The sequence below is a fragment of the Carassius auratus genome, unplaced genomic scaffold, assembly GCF_003368295.1.
Source record: "Carassius auratus strain Wakin unplaced genomic scaffold, ASM336829v1 scaf_tig00000611, whole genome shotgun sequence".
NCBI classification, from domain to species: domain Eukaryota; kingdom Metazoa; phylum Chordata; class Actinopteri; order Cypriniformes; family Cyprinidae; genus Carassius; species Carassius auratus.
In genome coordinates, this window is record NW_020523313.1 from 27,158 (window position 1) to 49,310 (window position 22,153).

At 36.1% G+C, this 22,153-nt stretch overlaps 2 protein-coding genes across 3 annotated transcripts in view; both read left to right on the forward strand.

Moving 5' to 3' along the window:
• Window positions 1–10,862, forward strand: part of LOC113069055 (kin of IRRE-like protein 1) — a 29,815-nt gene extending 18,953 nt beyond the window's left edge. Inside the window, exons 7-15 of one of the 2 annotated variants that reach the window (XM_026242027.1) lie at window positions 180–328; window positions 458–585; window positions 936–1,062; window positions 1,600–1,700; window positions 3,442–3,658; window positions 4,003–4,110; window positions 4,877–5,004; window positions 5,813–5,926; window positions 7,070–10,862. In XM_026242027.1, coding sequence (XP_026097812.1) covers window positions 180–328; window positions 458–585; window positions 936–1,062; window positions 1,600–1,700; window positions 3,442–3,658; window positions 4,003–4,110; window positions 4,877–5,004; window positions 5,813–5,926; window positions 7,070–7,684 — 1,687 coding nt within the window. In that variant the 3' untranslated portion in view covers window positions 7,685–10,862. The remainder of the gene's footprint in view (window positions 1–179; window positions 329–457; window positions 586–935; window positions 1,063–1,599; window positions 1,701–3,441; window positions 3,659–4,002; window positions 4,111–4,876; window positions 5,005–5,812; window positions 5,927–7,069) is intronic. The other variant, XM_026242029.1, reaches the window with a different exon arrangement.
• A 1,311-nt stretch (window positions 10,863–12,173) lies between these two features.
• On the forward strand, window positions 12,174–22,057 carry LOC113069056 (NADH dehydrogenase [ubiquinone] iron-sulfur protein 2, mitochondrial). The gene is made up of 14 exons (XM_026242030.1): window positions 12,174–12,338; window positions 13,072–13,175; window positions 14,860–15,050; window positions 15,235–15,355; window positions 15,565–15,677; window positions 16,049–16,123; window positions 16,246–16,323; window positions 17,555–17,640; window positions 17,990–18,109; window positions 18,596–18,725; window positions 19,108–19,203; window positions 19,691–19,774; window positions 20,988–21,045; window positions 21,892–22,057. The coding sequence occupies exons 1-14, from the start codon at window positions 12,238–12,240 to the stop codon at window positions 21,927–21,929; spliced, it is 1,395 nt and encodes a 464-aa protein (XP_026097815.1). The 5' UTR covers window positions 12,174–12,237; the 3' UTR covers window positions 21,930–22,057.
• The last annotated feature ends 96 nt before the right edge of the window (window positions 22,058–22,153 follow it).

Genomic DNA, 22,153 nt, shown 5'->3' on the forward strand with positions numbered 1-22,153 from the left:
TAAAAATTAATGACTTGTTTTATCAGGCAGATAAAGACATCCTATAAGTAGTATTAAGTCCAATATATCTTCAGTTCTTTTCTGTGACGGCTGTTATGCCCTTGAATTCAGTTCTGTACATGCTTCATGGGCCTGTCTTCTGCTTATGCATCACTGATTGGCTCTTTTGGCTTTGCTAGGTGGGCAAAGGGAGGTGTGGTCATACAGGGGGCGAGAGAGAGTGCTTTTGTCACCAAGGCTGATCACTCTTTCTTCACCGAGCCTGTGTCCTGCCAAGTGTTCAATGCTGTGGGCAGCACAAACGTCAGTATACTTGTCGATGTCCACTGTGAGTATTAACTGTAAAATTCAGTGTTTAAAGCGTGCAACCTAGCCTAGAATGTCTGTCTGTCTGTCTGTAGATAAATAACCATATAAAATGCAAAATCCTGACCTGTTTAATCTCTGTTTAATGCAGTTGGTCCTATCCTGGTTGTAGAGCCTAAACCAGTAACGGTGGATGTAGACGCAGACGTCACTTTAAACTGCAAGTGGGCGGGAAATCCTCCCCTCACACTAACCTGGACAAAAAAGGGTTCAAGCATGGTGAGCATCTGCTTGTGGGTCCGATTAGTAAAACCTCCTTTCTGTTACATGCTCAGATTTTTTCTTTCTTCTCTCTTACCAAGATATACAGTAGGCTATCCATTTTTCCTCAACAGTTTATTTTTTTGTCTATGACATTTTCCCTCTGACTTTATCTCTCTTCAGTGAGATCTCCACATGTGTCCTTCTTTTCCTGGCTCTGCTTCTCTTCTATATTTATCTTCCAATGTGTTTTGATGTTGAAGCTGCAACCCTTCGTTCCATTTGTTGCTTTTTAGATAATGTTTAATGTGAACAGGTTTTATATAGTTTTTGTCTTTTCTCTCTCTCTCTCTCTCTGTAATGCACAGGTTTTGAGTAATAATAACCAGCTCTATCTGAAGTCAGTCAGTCAGGCAGATGCTGGTCAGTATGTGTGCAAGGCCATCGTGCCTAGGATCGGAGTGGGCGAGACAGAGGTCACACTCACCGTCAACGGTCAGTACAGTACTTTTATCTTATTGTACTAAGAAATAGCAACACCTTTGACCTTGAAGGGGTCATATTATTTTTCCTTTTCTTTAGTTCGTCATGTAGCTCTTTGTGCATGTATAAGATCTGCAGAGTTACAAAGCTCAAAGTCTCCACACAAAAGTATTGATTCTATCTAAAAGTTCATGCATCCTCAGACGATATTTTGGTGGAAATGAATCTGTCATTTGGTATAAGTTAGTTAAATAAGGCAGATGCCAGCATAGAGAGTAGTAATCGAAAAGTATCTTGAAATTAATAAATTTCAGTGTATATTTTTTTTTTTGTTGTTGTTGTTGTAGTCAAATTCAGTTCTGGTTCAACAAAAATGAGTAAAAACTATAAAGACATATAAAAAAAACATAAAAAAAAAAAAAAGGGCAAAACAAAATTATTAAAACTTTTAAATGAAAATTAAAACAGACAATAAAACAAATATTCAGTAGTTTTTCTGATAGTGAGGTGTCTTTTGTTTATGCATTTGGTTTTGAACATTTTGTGCAGGTCCTCCCATCATCTCGAGTGAAGCGATCCAGTATGCAGTTCGAGGGGAGAGAGGCGAAGTCAAGTGTTACATCGCCAGCACACCTCCCCCTGACAAGATCGTAAGTTACATTGCATTCTCTTGATTTTACATTTATGCTATTTTCCACAGAAATTGACAAAATATTCCTAAACAATTCTAATAACAGATATTTTACTGTTTTCCTATTATTCACCATCTGGATACGCATGGTAAAGCTGGTTTCATAATGTAATTAGCCCCCTTAGAAACCAGATGAGCTCACCTTAATCCAGTTTGAACAGGAATTAGACCTGAAGCCAAAGTACTCTCTCTGCTGTAGATGGTTGTGATGTAGCTCCCTGTATGTGGCTCTCATACGCATCCGTCTCTGAAACTACTAGTGAATCTAATTTAAAATGACTTGTAGCTCAGTCCTGATGCATCTCCAGGATGAGATTTATGAAAAATGAAGTATGGGAACAGCGAAGTTGTTCTTTTAATGCTGTAGCCTTTTCAGATGTCTTGGTTTGTGAGGTAAATGGAAGCTTACCATGAACATGTGGAGGTATGCATTTTTAAATATTCTCACAGCTCAGCATTAATAATACAACCGTTTCAGTAGTTTTGAAAGGAGAACTGGTGCTTTCTCGCCATTATCCAGCCCCATGTTTCAGCACGGAAAGGCCATATATCCCATTGCTGGTGTGAAATATGTGTTCATGCGGGCAATGTGAAGCAAATATAGTTCAGGTGGATTTTATGCACTTGAATATGCTTTTTAAATCCTAAATATTTATAAAGGATTTCCTTTTTCACTCCTGTATGAAATGTACTGATTGTACTGTTAAACTGTACTGGATTATTTTTGGTCCATTTGCTTCTCGCAGGACCTGCAACTGCAGATGTATTTCAAAATATATATATTTTATCCTATTTATTTCTCAGCTATTACTTCATAGAATATACATGGTTTTCCTTTGAAAATGTCATCAATTTACTGTTCATGCACACAATTTTAACAGAGTGAAAAGTTTGGAATAATTTGTAAATGTTTTTGAAAGAAGCATTTATTTGATCAAATATACAGTAGAAACTCTAAAGCTGTTGAAATAATAGGTTTCTATTTTAATATATATTTTAAAATTTCATTTATAAATTTTTGTGATGGCATAGCTGAATTTTCAGCAGCCATTAGTCCAGTCTTTAGTGTATGAAGATAAAAATGAAATTTAAATATGAAAAAAAAACTACAGTATTAATTTTCATTTTTATTATTATTCTTTTCATATTATAAATTGTTAATTTTATATTTGTATGTATTTTTAAATTTTCGTGTGGAGCCCAGGAAGATAAGTGACCGAATCATGTTGTGAATCCAAATAAAGATTGTATATTTTAATATTTACATATCAATATCTTATGTTATTGTATATTTTTATACTTATTTCTAGTTGTTTCTTTCTGCAAATAAACAGATACTTTGGTACTTGGAAGATTTCTATGAATATATATATATATATATATATATATGTATGTGTGTGTGTGTGTGTGTGTGTGTGTGTGTGTGTGTATATATATATATATATATATATATATATATATATATATATATATATATATATATATATATATATAGATAGATAGATAGATAGATAGATAGATAGATATACATATATATATATATATACATATATGAGAATAATTATAGGTGTCATCTTGAACCTGCAGCATTTCTTGCTGCAGGTTTCCCAAAATTCAGCCTTTTGCTGCTAAATATTAGTGATTTAAAAGTGAAGTGCATGTGAGTGATCTCTCACACCATGTGTGTGTTTGTTCTTCAGGTGTGGGCATGGAAGGAGAATGTGTGGGAGAAAGAGAAGGGGACTCTATCAGAACGATACACGGTAGAACAGAGCAAACTGACTGTACAGGGAGGAGCAGTGCTGTCCACCCTCACCATCAACAACGTCATGGAGTCAGACTTCCAGTCCACTTACAACTGCACCGCCTGGAATTCATTCGGACCTGGGACCATGATCATCACACTGAATGAGACCGGTGAGGATACGTGCCTGCGTATGCACACTTCTGAATAAGGACAATCTCTTATATTGTATTTGTGATCGAGAAACATCATTTGTGTTGTCAATCTGGCTTCAAACTTTTTTTCTGAAAGAAAATAATATACTGTATGTAAGTACATTTAAACTGGTACATTGAAGCCACAGTGCAGCAGTAAATGCACATGCTTATGTCTGGTCTGATAACATTCCCTCATTCCTTTCTTTTCTTTTTCTTATCTGTCCTTTTCTGTCTTGATGATTAAAGGCAAAAAGACATTCAACAAAAAGCTAAAAATGCATTGTGGTGCTTATCTTTCTTTGTCTTTTTTCTTGCAATAGAAAGAGTGCCGCTTGGGATCATTGTGGGAAGCACTGTCGGTTGCTCGATTCTACTTTTCCTGTGTTTACTAGCATTAGTGCTGTTTTTGTATCGGCAACGCAAAGGAAGTAAGTTACAAATCTACAAATGACATTGAGTTTTCTTTTCTTTTTCACAATTATTGAAAATTAATAATGTGCTACCATTCAAGAGACAAATTTGAGGTCATCATTTTTTCTTATGCTCATCAAGCATCAATCTCATCACAGTAATATTGTGAAATGTTATTACAATTTAAAATGACTATTTTAATTTTCTATTTGAATGTATTTTAAAAAGTCATTGACTTACATTTTCAGCAGACATTACTCCAGTCTTCAGTGTGGCATGGCCATTAATAAATCATTCTAATAAGATTTGGAGAAACATTTCTTAAAATTATTAATGTTAAACACGTATAAATATGTTTCATAGAACCCATGATAATTTTTTCTTCTCTGATGAACAGCACTGAATAATTTGAAATTGCATAGTTATGGTTGACTGTCACTTTTGATCAATTTATGGCATCCTCTCTGAATAAAACCCAAATGTTTGAACAATTAATTATATTATTAGAAAGATTGTTTTATTAATTTCCTACTCTTATAATAATTTCTCAGCCTGTCTACTGAGCTGTGTAAACATCACCTAATTTAATAAACAGTAATCTGAAATAGCAAGTCAGTGCAAACAGCGACATGCAAAGTTTGTCTTTGAGAATGTAGACATAGACATAAATCTCTAAATGTTCACAAAACCCAAGGGGAGGCTTAGCCAGATTTAAGAACATTAATAATAGTCACAAACACCTCAAAAAGCATGGTGGTGATGAATCAGATGTTTACTTTCCAGGTCGTCGAGGGGTCACGCTCGGCAAGCCAGATATCAAGGTGGAGACCATAAACAAAGAGACCCACAGCCTGGAGGAAGACTCGGGGAGCGTCTCCACAGCCACACGCATGGTGAAGGCCATGTACTCTGTGAGTACTTCTGACAACACACACAGCATTAACTCAACGATGGAGAGGGAGATTGAGATTGTGAAGCTTTTTAACATCAAACAGAATAGTTCAATTATTTCAAGTAAGATATTACTTATCAGTATTGCATTAAAAAAAGTAGTAGTTTAAACTCGTGTACAGTTTGGCAGCTGGGGTTTTTTGACAGTATAATAATTTATCATGTATTATTCTTTCAAGAGCTAGACTATTTTGTAGGAACATAGGAAGGGAAATTTACATAGTTGATATTATTAAATAAATTAATATTTAAAATGATTACGTAATATCACTGTGCTAATATTAAGGGAAAGTGTATCTTGATGTAATGTTGTGTCAGTGGTGATTGTGCCTTGTCTTGTGAATCTTTGTGAAGCTGAACAGCACTGACCCTAAATAATTAATAACTCATACAGTTATTAACCACATGATTTGATCTGAACAAATTGCCATTAAAATAGGTCAAGGTTAATTCACTAACACTTGAGTTACACAATGCTTTCAGTAAATAAAAACTGGTAATGAATATCTGAAACCTGCTTAACACATAACAAAGACACTTCTATCTTTTACAAAAATTAATTATTAATCATCTTTGCTTCCTCCAATGTATTTCCTCTTAAATAACATTTCCAAAGCTGAAATTAATCCTTTTTCTCTCTCAACTTCCCTCTCTTCCTTTATATCCTTCTTCTCTTCTCCTTCTCTTATCTCCTGTTGGTTTTCCTCCCCTCTTTCGTTGCATCTCTCTCTCCCCCTCTTGGTTGCTCTCTTGTCGTTTATGGTTTAGTTTTTACCTTCTGTGACCCTCTCTCCCTCCTCCCAGCCTTTTAAAGATGACATTGACCTCAAACAGGAGTTACGCAGTGACACGCTGGACACGCGCCAGGACTACGAGCTCAAGGTGGATACACACACTGATACTTGTGCACACACTAATAGAAGTGATGTACCACCTATACTTTGGTTTACAAAAACATGCAACTTCTATAGACCTCAACGGTCAAGTCCCATATCTACAAATCCTATTCACTATAGAAAAATTAGCCACATCATATGAACCTTTTTTGAAAGAACAACCGTTAGGTCCAAGTTAGTTTTTTATTGGGATATGATGCTGTAGAAGCCATAATTTTCCCTTTGAAGAACTTCACTACCAATAATATTTAACCCACCAATCAAGAGTTTTATAGATAATAGTCAGTCTCACTAATATCATATAATATTTTTATAATATTTTTGCATGAAAATTTTGCAAATTATACGTAAATAAATGGTTTAGTATAGTTACAATAAGAAGTATATAATGCACTGTACACTTAAGGTAATTAACAGTGTACAATTAAATTTGCAATGCTTTGTATGATAAATATTTCATTCTAAAATAAAATACTTAAATATTTACTTTAAATACTTAAAATAATTATTTTATGAGTCAAGAAAGACTTTTCTCTTATTTTCAAATGCTTTTTTTGTTTCAGATTTAAGCTTGTAATGTTATTCGTTCAACTGGTTTGTTTGGATTGGTTCATAACTTAAAAATCTTCTTTTTTTTTAATCCCTATGGAGAAACTGAATGGGGAAAATTCTTCTAAAATCAAGACTGTTGAAAAATGTGACACTGATGTGCTGTGTTTTTGGGCATACTTTTAGAATGATATATTGTTTTTAAAAGTCTACATTATTACACTTCCTGTCTTCAGTGTCCCATGATCCTTCAGAAATCATTCTAATATGCTAATTTGGTGCTCAAGTAACATTTCTCATTATAATTTTTTTTAAACAGTTGTGATGCTTAAGATTTGTGTGGAAACCAAAAGAACAGCATTTATTTGAAATAAACTGTAACAATGTAAAACTCCTTACAGTCACTTTTGATTAGTGTAATTAATAAAATTCCATCTCTGGTATGCAGGATTCATCATAAAACACCAACAGAATTATCACAATGCATGATTTTACCTGTGTACCCATGTTGAACAAAAGTACTTGAAATCGAGTGTTCACGTATAAGAGCCTCACTGAAGATGCCTGTTGTCTTTTTCAGGACCCAACAAATGGCTACTACAACGTGCGAGCTTCCACTCATGATGAGGGACGTCCCGCGTCCCGATCCATGCACTACTCTGACTATCGCACCTCCGGCCAGCCAGGGGGCGCTGCAGCCATTGTGAGCAGTAGCTCAGGAGCACCCGGAGCAACCGCAGGCCCGGGTACACCGAGCAGCTTGGCTCCGGGGTCCCGAGCGGGCTGCTACGACCCTCGCCCTCCCTCTAGACTCTCACACAACAGCTACGCCCAATTCAACACATTCACCCGCGCCGGACAGTCCCAGCAGCCTCCACCCAGTTCTGGCCCACAGACTAGCGACTTCACTGATTGCAGCCTCTTGGACTCCACCGCTCAGCTCGGATACGAAAATTATGGCTACCCTCACTATCCGACATATCGGTTGGGTTTTGGTCCACCTAGCCTCGCCCCGTTAGAAGGCGGGCCGGCGTATGAGATGTATGGAGTCGGGCCGAGCATCGGCGCAGGAGGCGGAACCGGAACCCCAGAGAATGGACTTGGGAAATACGGCAGTTCCACACGGTTCTCCTACACTTCCCAGCATTCCGATTACTCCCACCGACACACACAGAGGATGCAAACACATGTGTAAACGAGAAGCGACACGTGTACGTAACAAGTTACGCTCATGTTATGCTGATATCGGCCATTTAAGTACACACACTCACACAGATACACAGGACGGGAATAATGAATAAATCTGAGATGAAGGTGGCGGGTGAACAAACAAAAGGAAGCTCAGAGTTAACGGAGGCCGAGAAATGAGAACGGGATGCAGGGCAGGAGCATCTAAGTGTATATTTCTCAGCTCCAGGAGCTGAAAGCGAAAGTCACAATCAAGAAAGACTGGTGTCTAGAAAAGATCTAAGATCTTTATACCATTCACTAAATCCTGAATGCTTTTAATAAGCACGATCACAAAGGTAGTTCCTGAAAATGAAGGGTGCCTCTTATAGGCTTATAGTCAGTTTAACAGCGGTCTCTGACAGAGATGCAGTACATATATGAATTATCTTCAAAGGCTTCTTCAACTTCTCTCCTTAAGCTTTGCATAGTTTAAAGGGCTTTTAATGACAAATTGCACAATACACAGTGGAGTCTAAAAGTAAAAAAAATATATATATTATTGTTTTATTTAAAATTGAAACTGAAAAACTGAAAATTTCAGGATGAAAAAAAATGTAAACCAGGAAATTAAGCAAAAAATATTTAATGTTCTACACATTTTTTTTAGGTCACTAATCAAAATTACATTTTGATCATGCAAACAACTTTTTACAAATGATTTTCTCGCTTGCACTAAAGCCCAAGATGCTGTTTGAAACTTCCTCAAATCATGCTGGATTGCGTGGATCATCTTTAGAAAAATCTGGAGATGTTTCGGACAAGCTGCAGAATTCTGAATGACGGATATAAATATAGTAATAATCTGTTTACCGTATTTAAATCCATTACAGCAATGGTTCTCAACCAGGGTGCCTCAGCAAACTTCCAAAGTGGTTTCAAGAAGACTTCAGATTATTTAAAATAAGACCAAACTAACATTAAATATGATTAAAACTACTAGAAATTGGGGAAACATTTGTTTTTTTTGAAGAACCATGGTTCTTACTGCTTTAAAACATGGATGCTGTACATAAGGTAGCCTAATTTTATGAGTGATTTATAGACATGGAAAAATTACAAATAAATAAACTCCTTGCCCATTTTTATAATGAATATACATGTTCATTATGTTTTTTTTTCTTAATCTTAATCTTTATCCAGTAATTCAGAATGATTGAATATTAGAATGTAAGAAAACAAGACTTTTAGATCCCACTGTACATGGTTACCAATGTCACAAAATCTCCAAATATCTTTATTTTTTCATTCATTCTCAAATGAAGGTCTGCATTCGACAAAAGAAATGAAGAGCACATTTAAGATTACTCGTACAACCTTGTTAAACATTTTACTAGCCTTCTGTATTTGCGCAGAAAGGTCCAACTCGATTTAAAAAAGCACTTTTTAGCATTTGCAATAATACATATTACCCTTGAAATTTCAACATTATGACAGAGACAAGTTGAGGAAGCCATTAAACCGTTTTCAGACATGGTCAGCGACAGCCATTCAGTTCACTTTCCTACAAATAGTTCAGAACCATGGAATATATATATATATATATATATATATATATATATATATATATATATATATATATATATATATATATATATATATTATAAAGTCTATATACATATTCATATACAGGAATGCCCCACTCTTTTCCATGGTGCTTTTGTAGTGGGGTCATTGTTTGCACTGCATTCTAGTATTCTAGCTTAGATTACCCTCATAATCAATATGTAATCTCTCATTTGCACACTAGGCTAGAGCGTTCTTTCTCTATGTTTTGAATATTACCTTCCTTTTTTGTCATATTTCTGTAAGTGATTCTGGACCAAAGGTTCAACGTTATAGATATCAGTCTTTATTTGGGTGATATTCACCTCAACGAACAAGAAAATATGCAGATTTGTTTGTTATCGTTGTTTGCAAATGTATTGGGTCGTGAGTGACCTAGAGTCTTTTTGTTTCGTTTTATTTTGATGGTTGGGAACAGCAGAGAAGGTCTTAAACTGATCCAGCCTTAGGTCTCCAAACTCACCCTTACTGATCTAAGATCAGGCTGCTATCGCATTCGTCTTAAAGATTACAAAGATCAGATTGGAACTAATTTAAGGTCAAAGATCTGGAGTGGTTTTTAACGCCTCGCGCTAGTTGGACTTTCGTGTGAAGTTTGAGATCGGAGAGTCTTTCACTCACTTATTCACACAGACACACGCCTGACATTTGTGCCAAACACAAACGACTAACTTGAAGTATTGTTCGCCAATTAAGAAAAACTACCTTACAGGGGCCAGAGATGTACTTTGGCTATGAACAGTCTTCAACGGGTTTTGAAGGATGCCATTATCAAAGAAGAAACATGAGGATGAAGACATCGTCCACTTTTCGAGCGAGCCTTGTAAATACTTACCCATGTGTAATTCCACATTCAAGTATTATTTTACATCATCCAATGTGATGCACTCTTTAAATGCAGTATTGCTATGTTTTCAATTGCGTGAAGAAGGTTGACAAACACTATAGCGATGGTACTTTCGGACTCTGTACAGCACAGAGAGGATGATGAGGACCTGGAAACATCTTGACGACCTGCTTGAGCTGTCAGTCACTCATCCTTTGAATTGATGGACTGGGGAAAATCGTGTGGGACGTGTGACCCACTGGACAGTATTTGCATTCCCTGTCCCATCTAAGAACTTGAAGCTCCATGAAGACCAGAAGAAGGAATATATGAAGGAGTGAACAAAATATAGAGTGGCCTTAGGAAAACATGACTTTTATATTCCCTCACTTTATAAACTGGCTAAAGACCAGAGGAGTGCGTGTAGGTATGTGTGTTTTTGTGTGTGTGATTGAGTGCAAGTGTGAGAATATGAAAATCTTTATGTAATCCGTTCATTTACTTCTCTCACGTTCCTGCTCCAAAACTTTTCTTCTGCTGGTAGGAGTGTATCCTGTATAACTGTGTCTTAGAAAATAAACGTTGACCTTACTGTACTGTTCTTGGTAGCTGAAAAATGTTTGACAGATGTACAACAAAAGTTATTGATTTTTTTTTATTTCCCTTTGATTTTTTCCAATATTTTTTAAAAATGTTACGTAATTATTTTTTCACAGTATATCAGAAATAAAAGCACTGTTTTTCTAAGAAATCACTGAAGCATTGAATGTGTGGTTTATATATATATATATATATATATATATATATATATATATATATGTAATATAATACAATTACTGTTCATTCTTGATTTAGGGTAAATGTCTTAATTAGTTTAAATAAAAATTGGTGTCAGCGACAGTAAAATAGGGAAATAAAATTGAGAATATTGTTTAAATAAACTCGTACAAGTAAAATATGCCCAATATTAACACTGTTTTTAAAGTTAGGACCTGTCCATTACACATACACAATAAACATAGCAAAAACCATATTATGAAATGATTACAATTTAAAACAAACGTTTTTCTTTTAAACACATTTAAAAATGTAATTGATTCATTTCATGTTAAAGTTGAATATGCAGCAATCTTTTTTGCTCAAAGAACATTTATTATTATTATTATCAAAGTTAAATCAGCTGTGCTGTGTTTTTGTGGAAACTAGGATACATTTTTCAGGATTCTTCGAGTTCAAAATTACGGAGCCCCGCACATGCCATGCAAGAAAAAAATCATTAAAATCATGCACACGATTACTCTTGCGTTCCCTAGATTTAATATTGCGTTTCCTCGATTTGCTAAATCGTGCGCACAATTTATAAATCCAGTGAAATAGTAAATCGAGGGAATGCAACAGCACGTTTTAGTACAGTGAGGGAACAAATTGGTGCACACAATATTAATATAGCCTACTATTTTTTCCTCCACGTCATGTGCGGCGCTCCGTACAAAATGACAGCATTTATTTGAAATAATAAAAATCTGTTGTAATTTTATAAATATCTCTCCTGTAACTTAATCAATGCATCTTTGTTAAATAAGAGTAGCTATGCATTTCTTAAATATATATATTAATTACCCAAAATCCTTTGACTGGTGAGGCTGTCTGCAATAAATATATAGCTACATACAACATTATACACAATCTGCAATATACATAATCAACTACAAATATCACTAACATTTATACTAGTAAATGTATGAAAATTTACCATGTATCATGCCAATACCATGTTTACCACAGTATCTGTCGTAATGTCGATTCGTGAATGAATGAAAGGAACCGACTCAAAAGAACGATTAACTTATAAAGGTAAAAAACAACAACGATTCTTCAGAAAGATATTGAGTGCATTGATGACTAAATATTTCACTTTTAAACAACTATTTCCACACTGAAGCTGTAATTATCCATAAACTATAACGACTGAGTCGACTGACACCTACTGGCTGTTTGTGGGTAGTTATAATACGCCGGAGCCATGCGTTTAAACCTCCTGCAGGCAGGTGGCGCCAGAGCGCAGTAAAACCATCCACCGTGAAGCCTTCTCCGCAGAAGCAGCAGCAGGGTGACAGACAGAGGGGAAGATGGCGGCGTCTATGCTGAGGTCGCTCTCCAGGCTCGGACGTCCTTCAGTCATTTTAATCAGTAATGTCAGCACTCCAGCCTGTTCTGTGCTTCAGAAGAGGTACACACTTTACAGTCGTTAATGCTGTCTAGTTAAGACATGGCTGTAGATAGTTAGTGGCTTACTATTGGCAGTGTTTCTGGGATTAGATAACCTGTGTTTTTTTCCCAGCGATTTTTTTTGACAAGCATAGAAATTTGCAGTATTACTAAACTATCCTTTTCAAATTCTAAGTATTACACGACGTTATTTGTTAATCTTTTCCCTCTCCACCAATGTTTTGATCAATTGCCTAAAAAGAGCCTGACGCTGGTTGAGACGCGAAACATTAGCAGTAAAGACACAATTTACATTTTCACTTATATATCATGGATTTCAAATAAACTTCCTTGCACATATGCACAGTTTGTTTTGAAATTTCTAACCAAACGCACACATTGTAGATAAAGTGAGCCAGAAAAAAGTACTGAAGCCACACAAGAACTGCATAAAAGTCATTGCATTAAATAACAAAATATTAAACCAAGAAATTCAGCACAAGCGCCATTGTCTCGCAAGCATTTCACTCGAACATGTTTTGTTTGATGTGTTCAAATAATAATCGAATAATGACTTTTCAAATTAATTCTTAAAAATATATATTTTTTTGCATTAGATCATTCAATCTCGCAAATATTAAGTGATGCCACTGTGTAGAGTACATGCTGACAAATTCACATGTCTTCGAGCGGATATCTGTGTGCATTTTGTATGCAAATCACACCCAGCTGTGTTTTTTTCGCCTTGTGTTCAGGCTGAAGCAGTGGCAGCCAGATGTGGAGTGGGCAGAGCAGTACTCTGGAGCTGTGATGTATCCCAGTGTCATCACTGAGAAATGGGCACCTCCACCTTGGAACGGTTGGTTTCCTTTGGCCTAGTGATTTCCATATTTACACTCCGACCAACCACGATCAGGGCTGTAGCTGGGGTTTGCGGCCTCCCAGTGTAGATTGTACCAGTGGGCTTTGTTTGAAATTGTTCATTTGTTTGTTCGTTCTATTTATTCATTTGTGCTATTTACACAATGTTTACGTTTTTCTTTAAGTTTGTCGGTGTCCAGGTACAGAAACCGAATAATTAAATGTAAAACAGCACTGCATAATCTTCACTATAAAAATGAAATATACAATCAAACTGAAATTTATTCAGACACCTTCAATATTTCTCACTGTATCACCAGTTTTGGGCAGTAACGCGTTACTGTAATTTGATGACTTTTTTAGTAACGGAGTAATCTAACAAGTTATAATTTTCTAAATAGTAATTAGAGTATAGTTACAAGCCTACGTTACTGCCGCGTTATATTACTGATAGAATGCAGTGTTTTATAATTGAGAGATTGTAGAAATACAAAAAATATCTAAAACACAAAATTGTCATTTCGTCTATTGGACAAAAGCAACATGAACTAATATAAAATATAAACGATTAGCAGGTGCAAGTGTTTGCAGCGTTGAGCGATGCAGTGCTGAAATTTGCGTGCTCACGTTTCCTCTCATTATAACACACGAATTGTAGACTTTATGAAATTATTATGCATATATTTATTAGGTTTTTATAACAGATGTGTGAGATTGCATGAACTGAGATCATAGGCGGAGGGTGAACCAACTCCAGCGTAAGACTAAAAGCAGCCAAATTTATTAAGAGGGTGGCCACCACTAACGATAGCGTGGCCTCTCCTTTGCAGTTTTCGTCCATTTTTTTTCTTGACAAGAAATGTATTTATTTAGATGCGGAACCGCCGTATCTCTTTAGGCTATGACCACATCAAACCGGAGAATTTTTAGGCATGCACTTGAGCTTCACCTCAGCGTCAGGCACGAGTCAAACGAGCGCAGAAAAGATACAGCAGCCAAATGAGCTTCAGTAGAACAGCTGTGAACTGCGGTCTGATGAGATATTGTTAGACTATTTGTCAGTAAAGCTCACTTCCCTGTCCCATCAGCCGTTTCACTGTGCTCAGCGCACACTCTACAACAGTATGCAGATATGTGACGCACACTCTATATCACTTCATCATAAACAACATGCACAAGAAACTTTGAGCATAGGCTACATACCTCGTTCTGTCTCAACTTAGTCATGAAATTACCAAAAAGGCGATTAAAACTGCAAACTGCATGTACGCAGCACACAAGAACGTCTCTCAAATGCATGTACTAAAATCTATTCTGCAATTCGAGATTACCATAAGGCACAAGATGAAACTGTATGTATTTTTTATTTGTAATTTAATGCACAAATAAATGTGAGCACAGTGCACTTATGCTAGAAAATATGCTAAAATGAAAACATTTAAATGCATATAATACTGTATTTTCCGGACTATGTCACACTTTTTTTCATAGTTTGGCTGGTCCTGCAACTTATAGTCAGGTGCAACTCATTTATCAAAATTAATTTGACATGAAATTGGCCACAGCCAGACGGTTGAGATCGCCGGGGGCCCCCCTCAGCCTTGGGCCCCTATAATCATCACCTTTCATCACACTAGCGACGGCCCTGACTACGATATCAAAAACATCATCATCTTTTTCAGATAAGGACCCACCAGCGGAGAAGGAGGTGTCCAACCTCACCATCAACTTCGGGCCTCAGCACCCGGCGGCTCATGGGGTGCTGCGTCTGGTGATGGAGCTCAGCGGGGAGTCCGTGAAGAAATGTGACCCTCACATCGGCCTCCTGCACCGCGGCACTGAGAAACTGATTGAGTACAAGACTTATTTACAGGTACTTAAAAACCACAGACCCTGATGGATGACACTGTTTTTAAATGCTTACTGTATAAATAACTTCAATAAATTGTACATACATTGTAAACTGTGCTGTTATATGAATCCATATGCTTGGTGCTGTTGTCTGCGATGAAGCATTATTTGCTGTGATGTTGTCTTGTGTGTTTGTGTTCCTGCAGGCACTTCCATACTTCGACAGGCTTGACTATGTGTCCATGATGTGTAATGAGCAGGCATATTCTCTAGCCGTAGAAAAGCTTCTTAACATTCAGGCTCCACCACGTGCACAGTGGATTAGAGGTGAGGAACAAAAACTAAAACGCTTTCAATCTGGTTGACGCCCATCAATCTTAAATTAGTGTACTTAAAATGTACTTTAAAAAAATCCCCAAAATTGCATTGAAAGATGTTGCTGTTACACAATTGAGATTGCATTAGTATTTTACTTTGAATGTATCTAATTGGCTTTATCAGCTGCATAAATGTATTACTGTATGTGGCCTCTGCAGTGCTGTATGGAGAGATGACCCGTATCCTGAACCACATCATGGGCATCACCACCCACGCCCTTGACATCGGAGCCATGACCCCCTTCTTCTGGATGTTTGAGGAGAGAGAGAAGGTAACAACTTTGCACTTGTCAAACAGAAGTTAAATGTGCATTTTGTTGGACAATAAATGTTTGCTGAAAATGCTACATGTAACACATAACAATGTAGATAACTGTACAGATAAGTGAATGCTTAGTCTGAGCTTTTGTTTTACCTCACAATCTAAATAAAGGCTCGGGAATCTTTTTTTTTTCTTTTCTTTTTTTCATTTATGGTTAATACATTCTTCCAAAAGAGCTGCTGAAAGCGTTTTTAATCACAATCATGATTTTTTTTTTTTATGTGAATAATCACAGTTATTTTTTCCCCCTCCCAAGCTGCAGGCCTACTATTGAATATTTTTTGGAAGCTTGTTACCGTTGAATTGGTTGATATCTTGCAGATGTTTGAGTTCTATGAGAGAGTGTCTGGAGCCAGGATGCACGCTGCATACGTCAGACCCGGTGGAGTTCATCAGGTACACTTTAATAAAACCAACCTTTCTAAATGAAAAGTACTTTTCTGGTTATGCTGAAATGCTATAACTTATATTAATTTCATCCTTAATTTCATAACCATAACTTTTTTTTTTTTTTGCAGGATTTGCCTCTTGGTCTCATGGATGACATCTATGAATGGTGCAAGAACTTCTCTATTCGCATTGATGAAGTTGAGGAGGTACGTAGATTGAAATGCAACCGGTTTCAGTCAAGAATAGTGCTAGTTGATGTTATGTATACAGTGGGTATAGAAAAGAATCACCCCCTTGACAATAATCCCATTGTGTTGCATTCCATCCTGAAATGAAGACCGACAAAGTTTTTGTTTTATCAAGCTGTATTTACTCAGTGCAACTTACAACATTCATTACTTTGCACATATAGACTTGGCAGAACTGCTCAAGTTCAGTTCAGTCTGATGGTGAGTGTTTGTGGACTGCAGTCTTCAAGTCACTCCTTAGATTTTCACTGGGGTTTAGGTCTGGGCTTTGAATAGATCATGCAAGGACATTCTCTTTTTCCTCTTTCAACCACTCTGTGCTCAGTTTTGCTGTGTGCTTTGGGTCATTGTCATTCCGTAAACCTTCTTCCCTTTGACAACTTTCTGGCTCAGTGCAGCAGATTATGCTCAAGAATTTGTCAGTATTTTGCCCCATCCATTTTTTCTTCTATCCTGATAAGTGCTTCAGTCCCTGCTGCAGAGAAACTCCCTCATAACAGGATCTCTCCTCCTCCATGCTTTACTGGAGGAATGCTGTTATTTGTATTGTGAGCTGTATTGGATTTCTGCCAGATATATTGTTTGGTATATTGAGGCCAAATAATAAAATTTTAGTCTCGTCTGCCGCAGAATCTTCAAGGTGTGTTTTCTCAAAGCTCAGTCTGACTGCATGAGGCCTTTCTTGTGGAGTGGCTTTTTCTTGCAACCCTCCCATACAAGCCACAGTTGTGGAGAATTTGTGATGTTGTTTTCACATGCACACGATGACCACTGTGACCACTGTCAGTGTGTCATAAATTCCTGCAGCTGCTTCAGAGTTGCTGTAGCTCTTTGTTGCCTGTCTGATCGGTTTCCTCCTGCTCTTTCATCAGTTTGGAGCGATGTCCTGATCTAGGGAGGGTCTGTGTTTTACCAAGTACCTTCCACTTCTTAATAACAGACTTCACTGTGCTTCTAGGCATTGATAAAGCCTTTGAACTTATGCCTGTCCACAGCTTAATCCTGGAGATCTTTTGACAGTGCCTTGCCACCCATAGTTGATCGTTTGCTTCAGTTGCAAAGGACTGCTTAATGACAGCTTAGCACGGTTTAGTGATCATGTGAACGGATGTTTCTTTTTCAAAATGCATGCATTTTCAGTTTGAATGCAATAAATTGATTTTTTAAAATGAATGTGATGTTGTTTCAGATGCTGACCAACAATCGTATCTGGAAGAACAGAACTGTTGGTATCGGTGTAATTGGGGCAGAGGATGCGCTCAATTATGGGTTCAGGTAAAACATTGTATTATTATGAAAGAAATGAATCTGATTGGTAAGACCTGCAGCTCAAGTATCTCACGCTCTCTCACCCAGAAGATGCTATAGTAGATGATCTATCCGACAGTAAGCAATGGAGATAAAAACATCTTTATAAGTAATTTAAAAGTCAAACCCAAAGGGAACTTCTAACAGAAGTGAAGTCATTTGCAGTCTTTGTGTGGTTGGATGTAATCAGACTCATCATCGTAGCTTAACTAGTGAATTCACCCACACGTGCAACACTGTAATGAAAATAGATTGACCAGAGAACTGTATGTTGATGTGTCAGACTGGCAATCATGTGTGTATCATCTTCCTCCAGCGGAGTAATGCTCAGAGGTTCTGGTATTAAATGGGATCTGAGGAAGAGTCAACCGTACGACAAATACGACGAGGTGGACTTTGACGTTGCTGTGGGAAGTAATGGCGACTGCTATGACAGGTGACCACACGTGTTACATGTTTTAGACTGAATTAAGAGCTTCAGGAAGCTCAGAATGACAGGAAATCCAAATGTGACCACAGGCTATAAATTGGTCATACACTTTGCTAAGCTTTCTCACCACATGCGCTGATAGTATCGCATGTAAAATTGTAGAGAGATGTGCCGTGCTTAAAGATAAAGTTTGTTTTTGAAGACTTGAGAACCATTAAGTTATTGATAATAATAATAATATTTACATTTACTAAATAAAATCAGAATTCAGTTCACATTTTGTAATGGACCCGAGCTAACATGAAATACCAATAAACGGTTATATTTTTATTAACTTTTGTTAACAGCGATGAATAAATATTGAAAGAAATGTATTGCTCATTGTTAGTTAATGCATGAACTAATGGGACCTTATGGTAAAGTCTTACCATAAATATTGCCATGCATCTTTTATATCGAATGTTATCATTGGCAAATGTGAACTTTTTTTAGATATCTGTGCCGAGTGGAGGAAATGAGACAGTCGCTGCGCATCATGCTTCAGTCTCTCAACAAAATGCCTGCTGGAGAGATCAAGGTAGATGATGCAAAAATAGCCCCGCCCAAGAGATCTGAGATGAAGGTAAGATGGGTTTTCGTATGTTCAAAAACGTTTTTAAGTTTTAAGAATCAAATAATGATTTTGACAAGCTTGATGAGCTTATTTAATGGTGCATGGTGTCAAACACTCCTCTCATATTCTTTTAGTCGGTCAAATACCATAGTGTTGCCTCAAACTCACGCCCCTGGTTGGGCCAGTATTGCATGGTTCAAATGCTCTCACATTTTGAAGTACTACAATGTTTTCGAATGGCGTAATTATAATTGTATGTGAGAAGCTATGAAGAATTGTTTCTATATAGAAGATACACACTTCAAGAATAAAGGTTTCTTATGTATTAATGTTTGTTTGCTCTGTTTATTAATGTCGCTCTCATCCCATGACTTGTTTTGTTTTCTTTCAGACGTCAATGGAATCTCTCATTCATCACTTTAAGCTGTACACCGAGGGCTACCAGGTTCCTCCAGGAGCCACGTACACCGCTGTAGAGGCACCGAAGGTGAGTAATGCACATGAGTGCTGTTCACAAGAGAATGTTTTTGCGTTGGTGGTTTTTGGTCATCTTCTCATCCAGCATGGGGAGGTTTTTTGGTGAACTGGCACATGTGGGTTTCTAAAGTTGTTGTCTTCGTGGTGCTGTTTTTATTCAGCAATGCTGCAACAACTGAATCTACAGCATGACCGATGTCTGATTTCAGAGTTAATGACTATTATAATATGGTTATTTTTCAGTGAATCTAAACCACACAGTGCAACTGGTGTATCTTACTACTGTTTTGTTAAACTTCTACTGAAATCTGAACTGAACTCATCTTTTGGACTGAAAAATGCATATATTTCTTTTCCCCAAAAACGTGCATGTAACTGCTAAAAGAATAAACTAATAGAACTATGAAAGAACTGTTTTTCAGAGGAATCAGGATAAGTGTTATTATATTCCCATTCCTGTTTCAAACTCAGCTGCGTTGTGTTGTGTTGTGCTGCAGGGTGAGTTTGGTGTGTACCTGGTGTCTGACGGGTCCAGCAGACCTTACCGCTGCAAGATCAAGGCACCTGGCTTTGCTCACTTGGTAATTAAGTCACGTTACTATTGTGATTTAATTATTGTTAATGTATTCATTCACCAACTACAAAATAAGCTATATAAGATGTTCAGCTATATCAGAAGTTTTAGGTCAGTAAGTAAGATTCTTACTCTCAGCAAGGCTACATTTATTTGATAAGAAATACAGTTGAAACAATGATGTGTGTGTGTGTGTGTGTGTGTGTGTGTGTGTGTATATATATATATATATATATATATATATATATATATATATATATATATATCTATCTGTGTGTGTGTATATATGTATGTGTGTGTGTATATACATACATAGATACATACATACATACACATTCATATATATATAGTATACAGTATATACACATATATAAATAGTTAAAATAATATTTTAAATGTTCATGATACTTCATAAATCATTCTAATAATCTTTAATACTATTCTTGATGCTCAAGAAGCATTTCCTATTATTATCAATGTTGAAAATAGTTGTGCTGCATAATATTTTTGTGGAAACCATGATACATTTTTTGTTTCAGGATTCTTAGATGAAAGCAAAATACAAAAAAAAAAAGCATTTATTTATATATATGTATAAATAAGGGTCATAAAGGTCAATTTTTTTTAAATTGAGATTTATAAATCATATTAAAACAGAATAAATACGCTTTCCATTGATGTATGGTTTGATAGTGTAGGACAAATATTTAGCCGAGATGCAACTATTTGTATATTTGAAATCTGAGGGTGAAAAAAAAAATCTGAATACTGAGAAAATCTCCTTTGAAGTTTTCCAAATGAAGTTCTTAGCAATGCATATTGCTAATCAAAAAGTGAGTTTTAATATATTGACAGTTGGAAATTTAAAAAATATCTTCATGGAACATGACCTTTACTTAATATCCTAATGATTTGTGACATAAAAGAAAAATCTATAATTTTTAGCTGTACAATGTGTTTTTGGCTACTGCTACAAATATACCCCAGCGACTTAAGACTGGTTTTGTGCTCCAGGGTCACATATATAATGAGTGTCATTCTTGATCAATTTAATGCAAAATAAAAGTATCAATTTCTTAAAAAAAAAAAAAAAAGAAATTCTACAACTTTTGAACGCTAGTGTATGTAGAACAGCTGCAAATACTGGAGGCTTTATCTTTTATCTTTGACCTTTTCCTGTTTGTGTTGTGATGTTGCTCAATGATGTGGTCTGTTTTTAGGCTGGTTTAGATCAAATGTCTAAAGGACACATGCTCGCTGACGTGGTGGCAATCATCGGTAACTACTATTTTTCTCTCTCTCTCTAATTGATACACTGCTCTGTGATTTATAGTTCAGACCAGTAAGAAGGTCTTTAGTATAATTCTGAAAATGTTCACCTTCAGGTTGTGGTACATATCTTTATTATATGAAATATTTACTGATTTGTAAAGAGTAAATATAAGAACTGTTTTTAATATTTCAAGATGAACACTTACTGAACAAAAGCGACTTGTGTATACATACATTTTTAGAAATATTAAATTGAGTTACATTTTTTTGCACACACACACACGCAAAATAAAAACTACAGAGCTTTGATCAAAAACACAAGCATTTACTCTAAGCATATATAAAAATAAAATAAAACAACTAGCAGTTGATATTTATGTGCATTTTATATTAATAGACTGCTATACTGATTTACATTACAAGCATTCAGAATTTCAACTTATTTTTTGTCCATATAAATATCAGCAATTGCACCACATTGCATATTTTTTCTTAGTTTGCTCATGTGTTTTTCCTTTGAGCTCCATATTCGATATTTTACCATACGAGTCATAAAAGTCTGATGTATCAAATATGATACTCAGCAAAAACACACATGCAGATTATTATTATTAATAGATTATTTCTAAAGGGTCAGTTAACTCTTACCTTTCACAAAATTAGATTTGTAGAATAGCTTATTTTATTTTGTCAGGCTTTACAGGGTTAATACTCTGTGAAAATCTCTGTGAAAGATTGATCTGACATAGGAGAAAGCATATCTTACAAAAATCTAATAAAATCTAATAATTTTAGTGTTTTATTAGTGATTTGATGTTGCCCTGAGCCTCATCCTGTTGTCTTTATCTACAGGGACTCAGGACATTGTGTTTGGTGAAGTGGACCGTTGAGGACTCCAGTGGTTGCTCGTGTTTCTGTCTTTGAGATCCATTCTAGTGATGTTATGACGGAAGTTACTCTCATTTCTCTATGTAAATGCTTATGAAACCGAATAAATATTTTAAAACCTTGAAAAAAACTCAAATTCTGTTTGTTTTGTTTTAATCTAATGTGATTTGCAGACAAGGAATGCCACACCATTACAAGAGCTGGTCGTAGAAGTGTGAACTTTTGA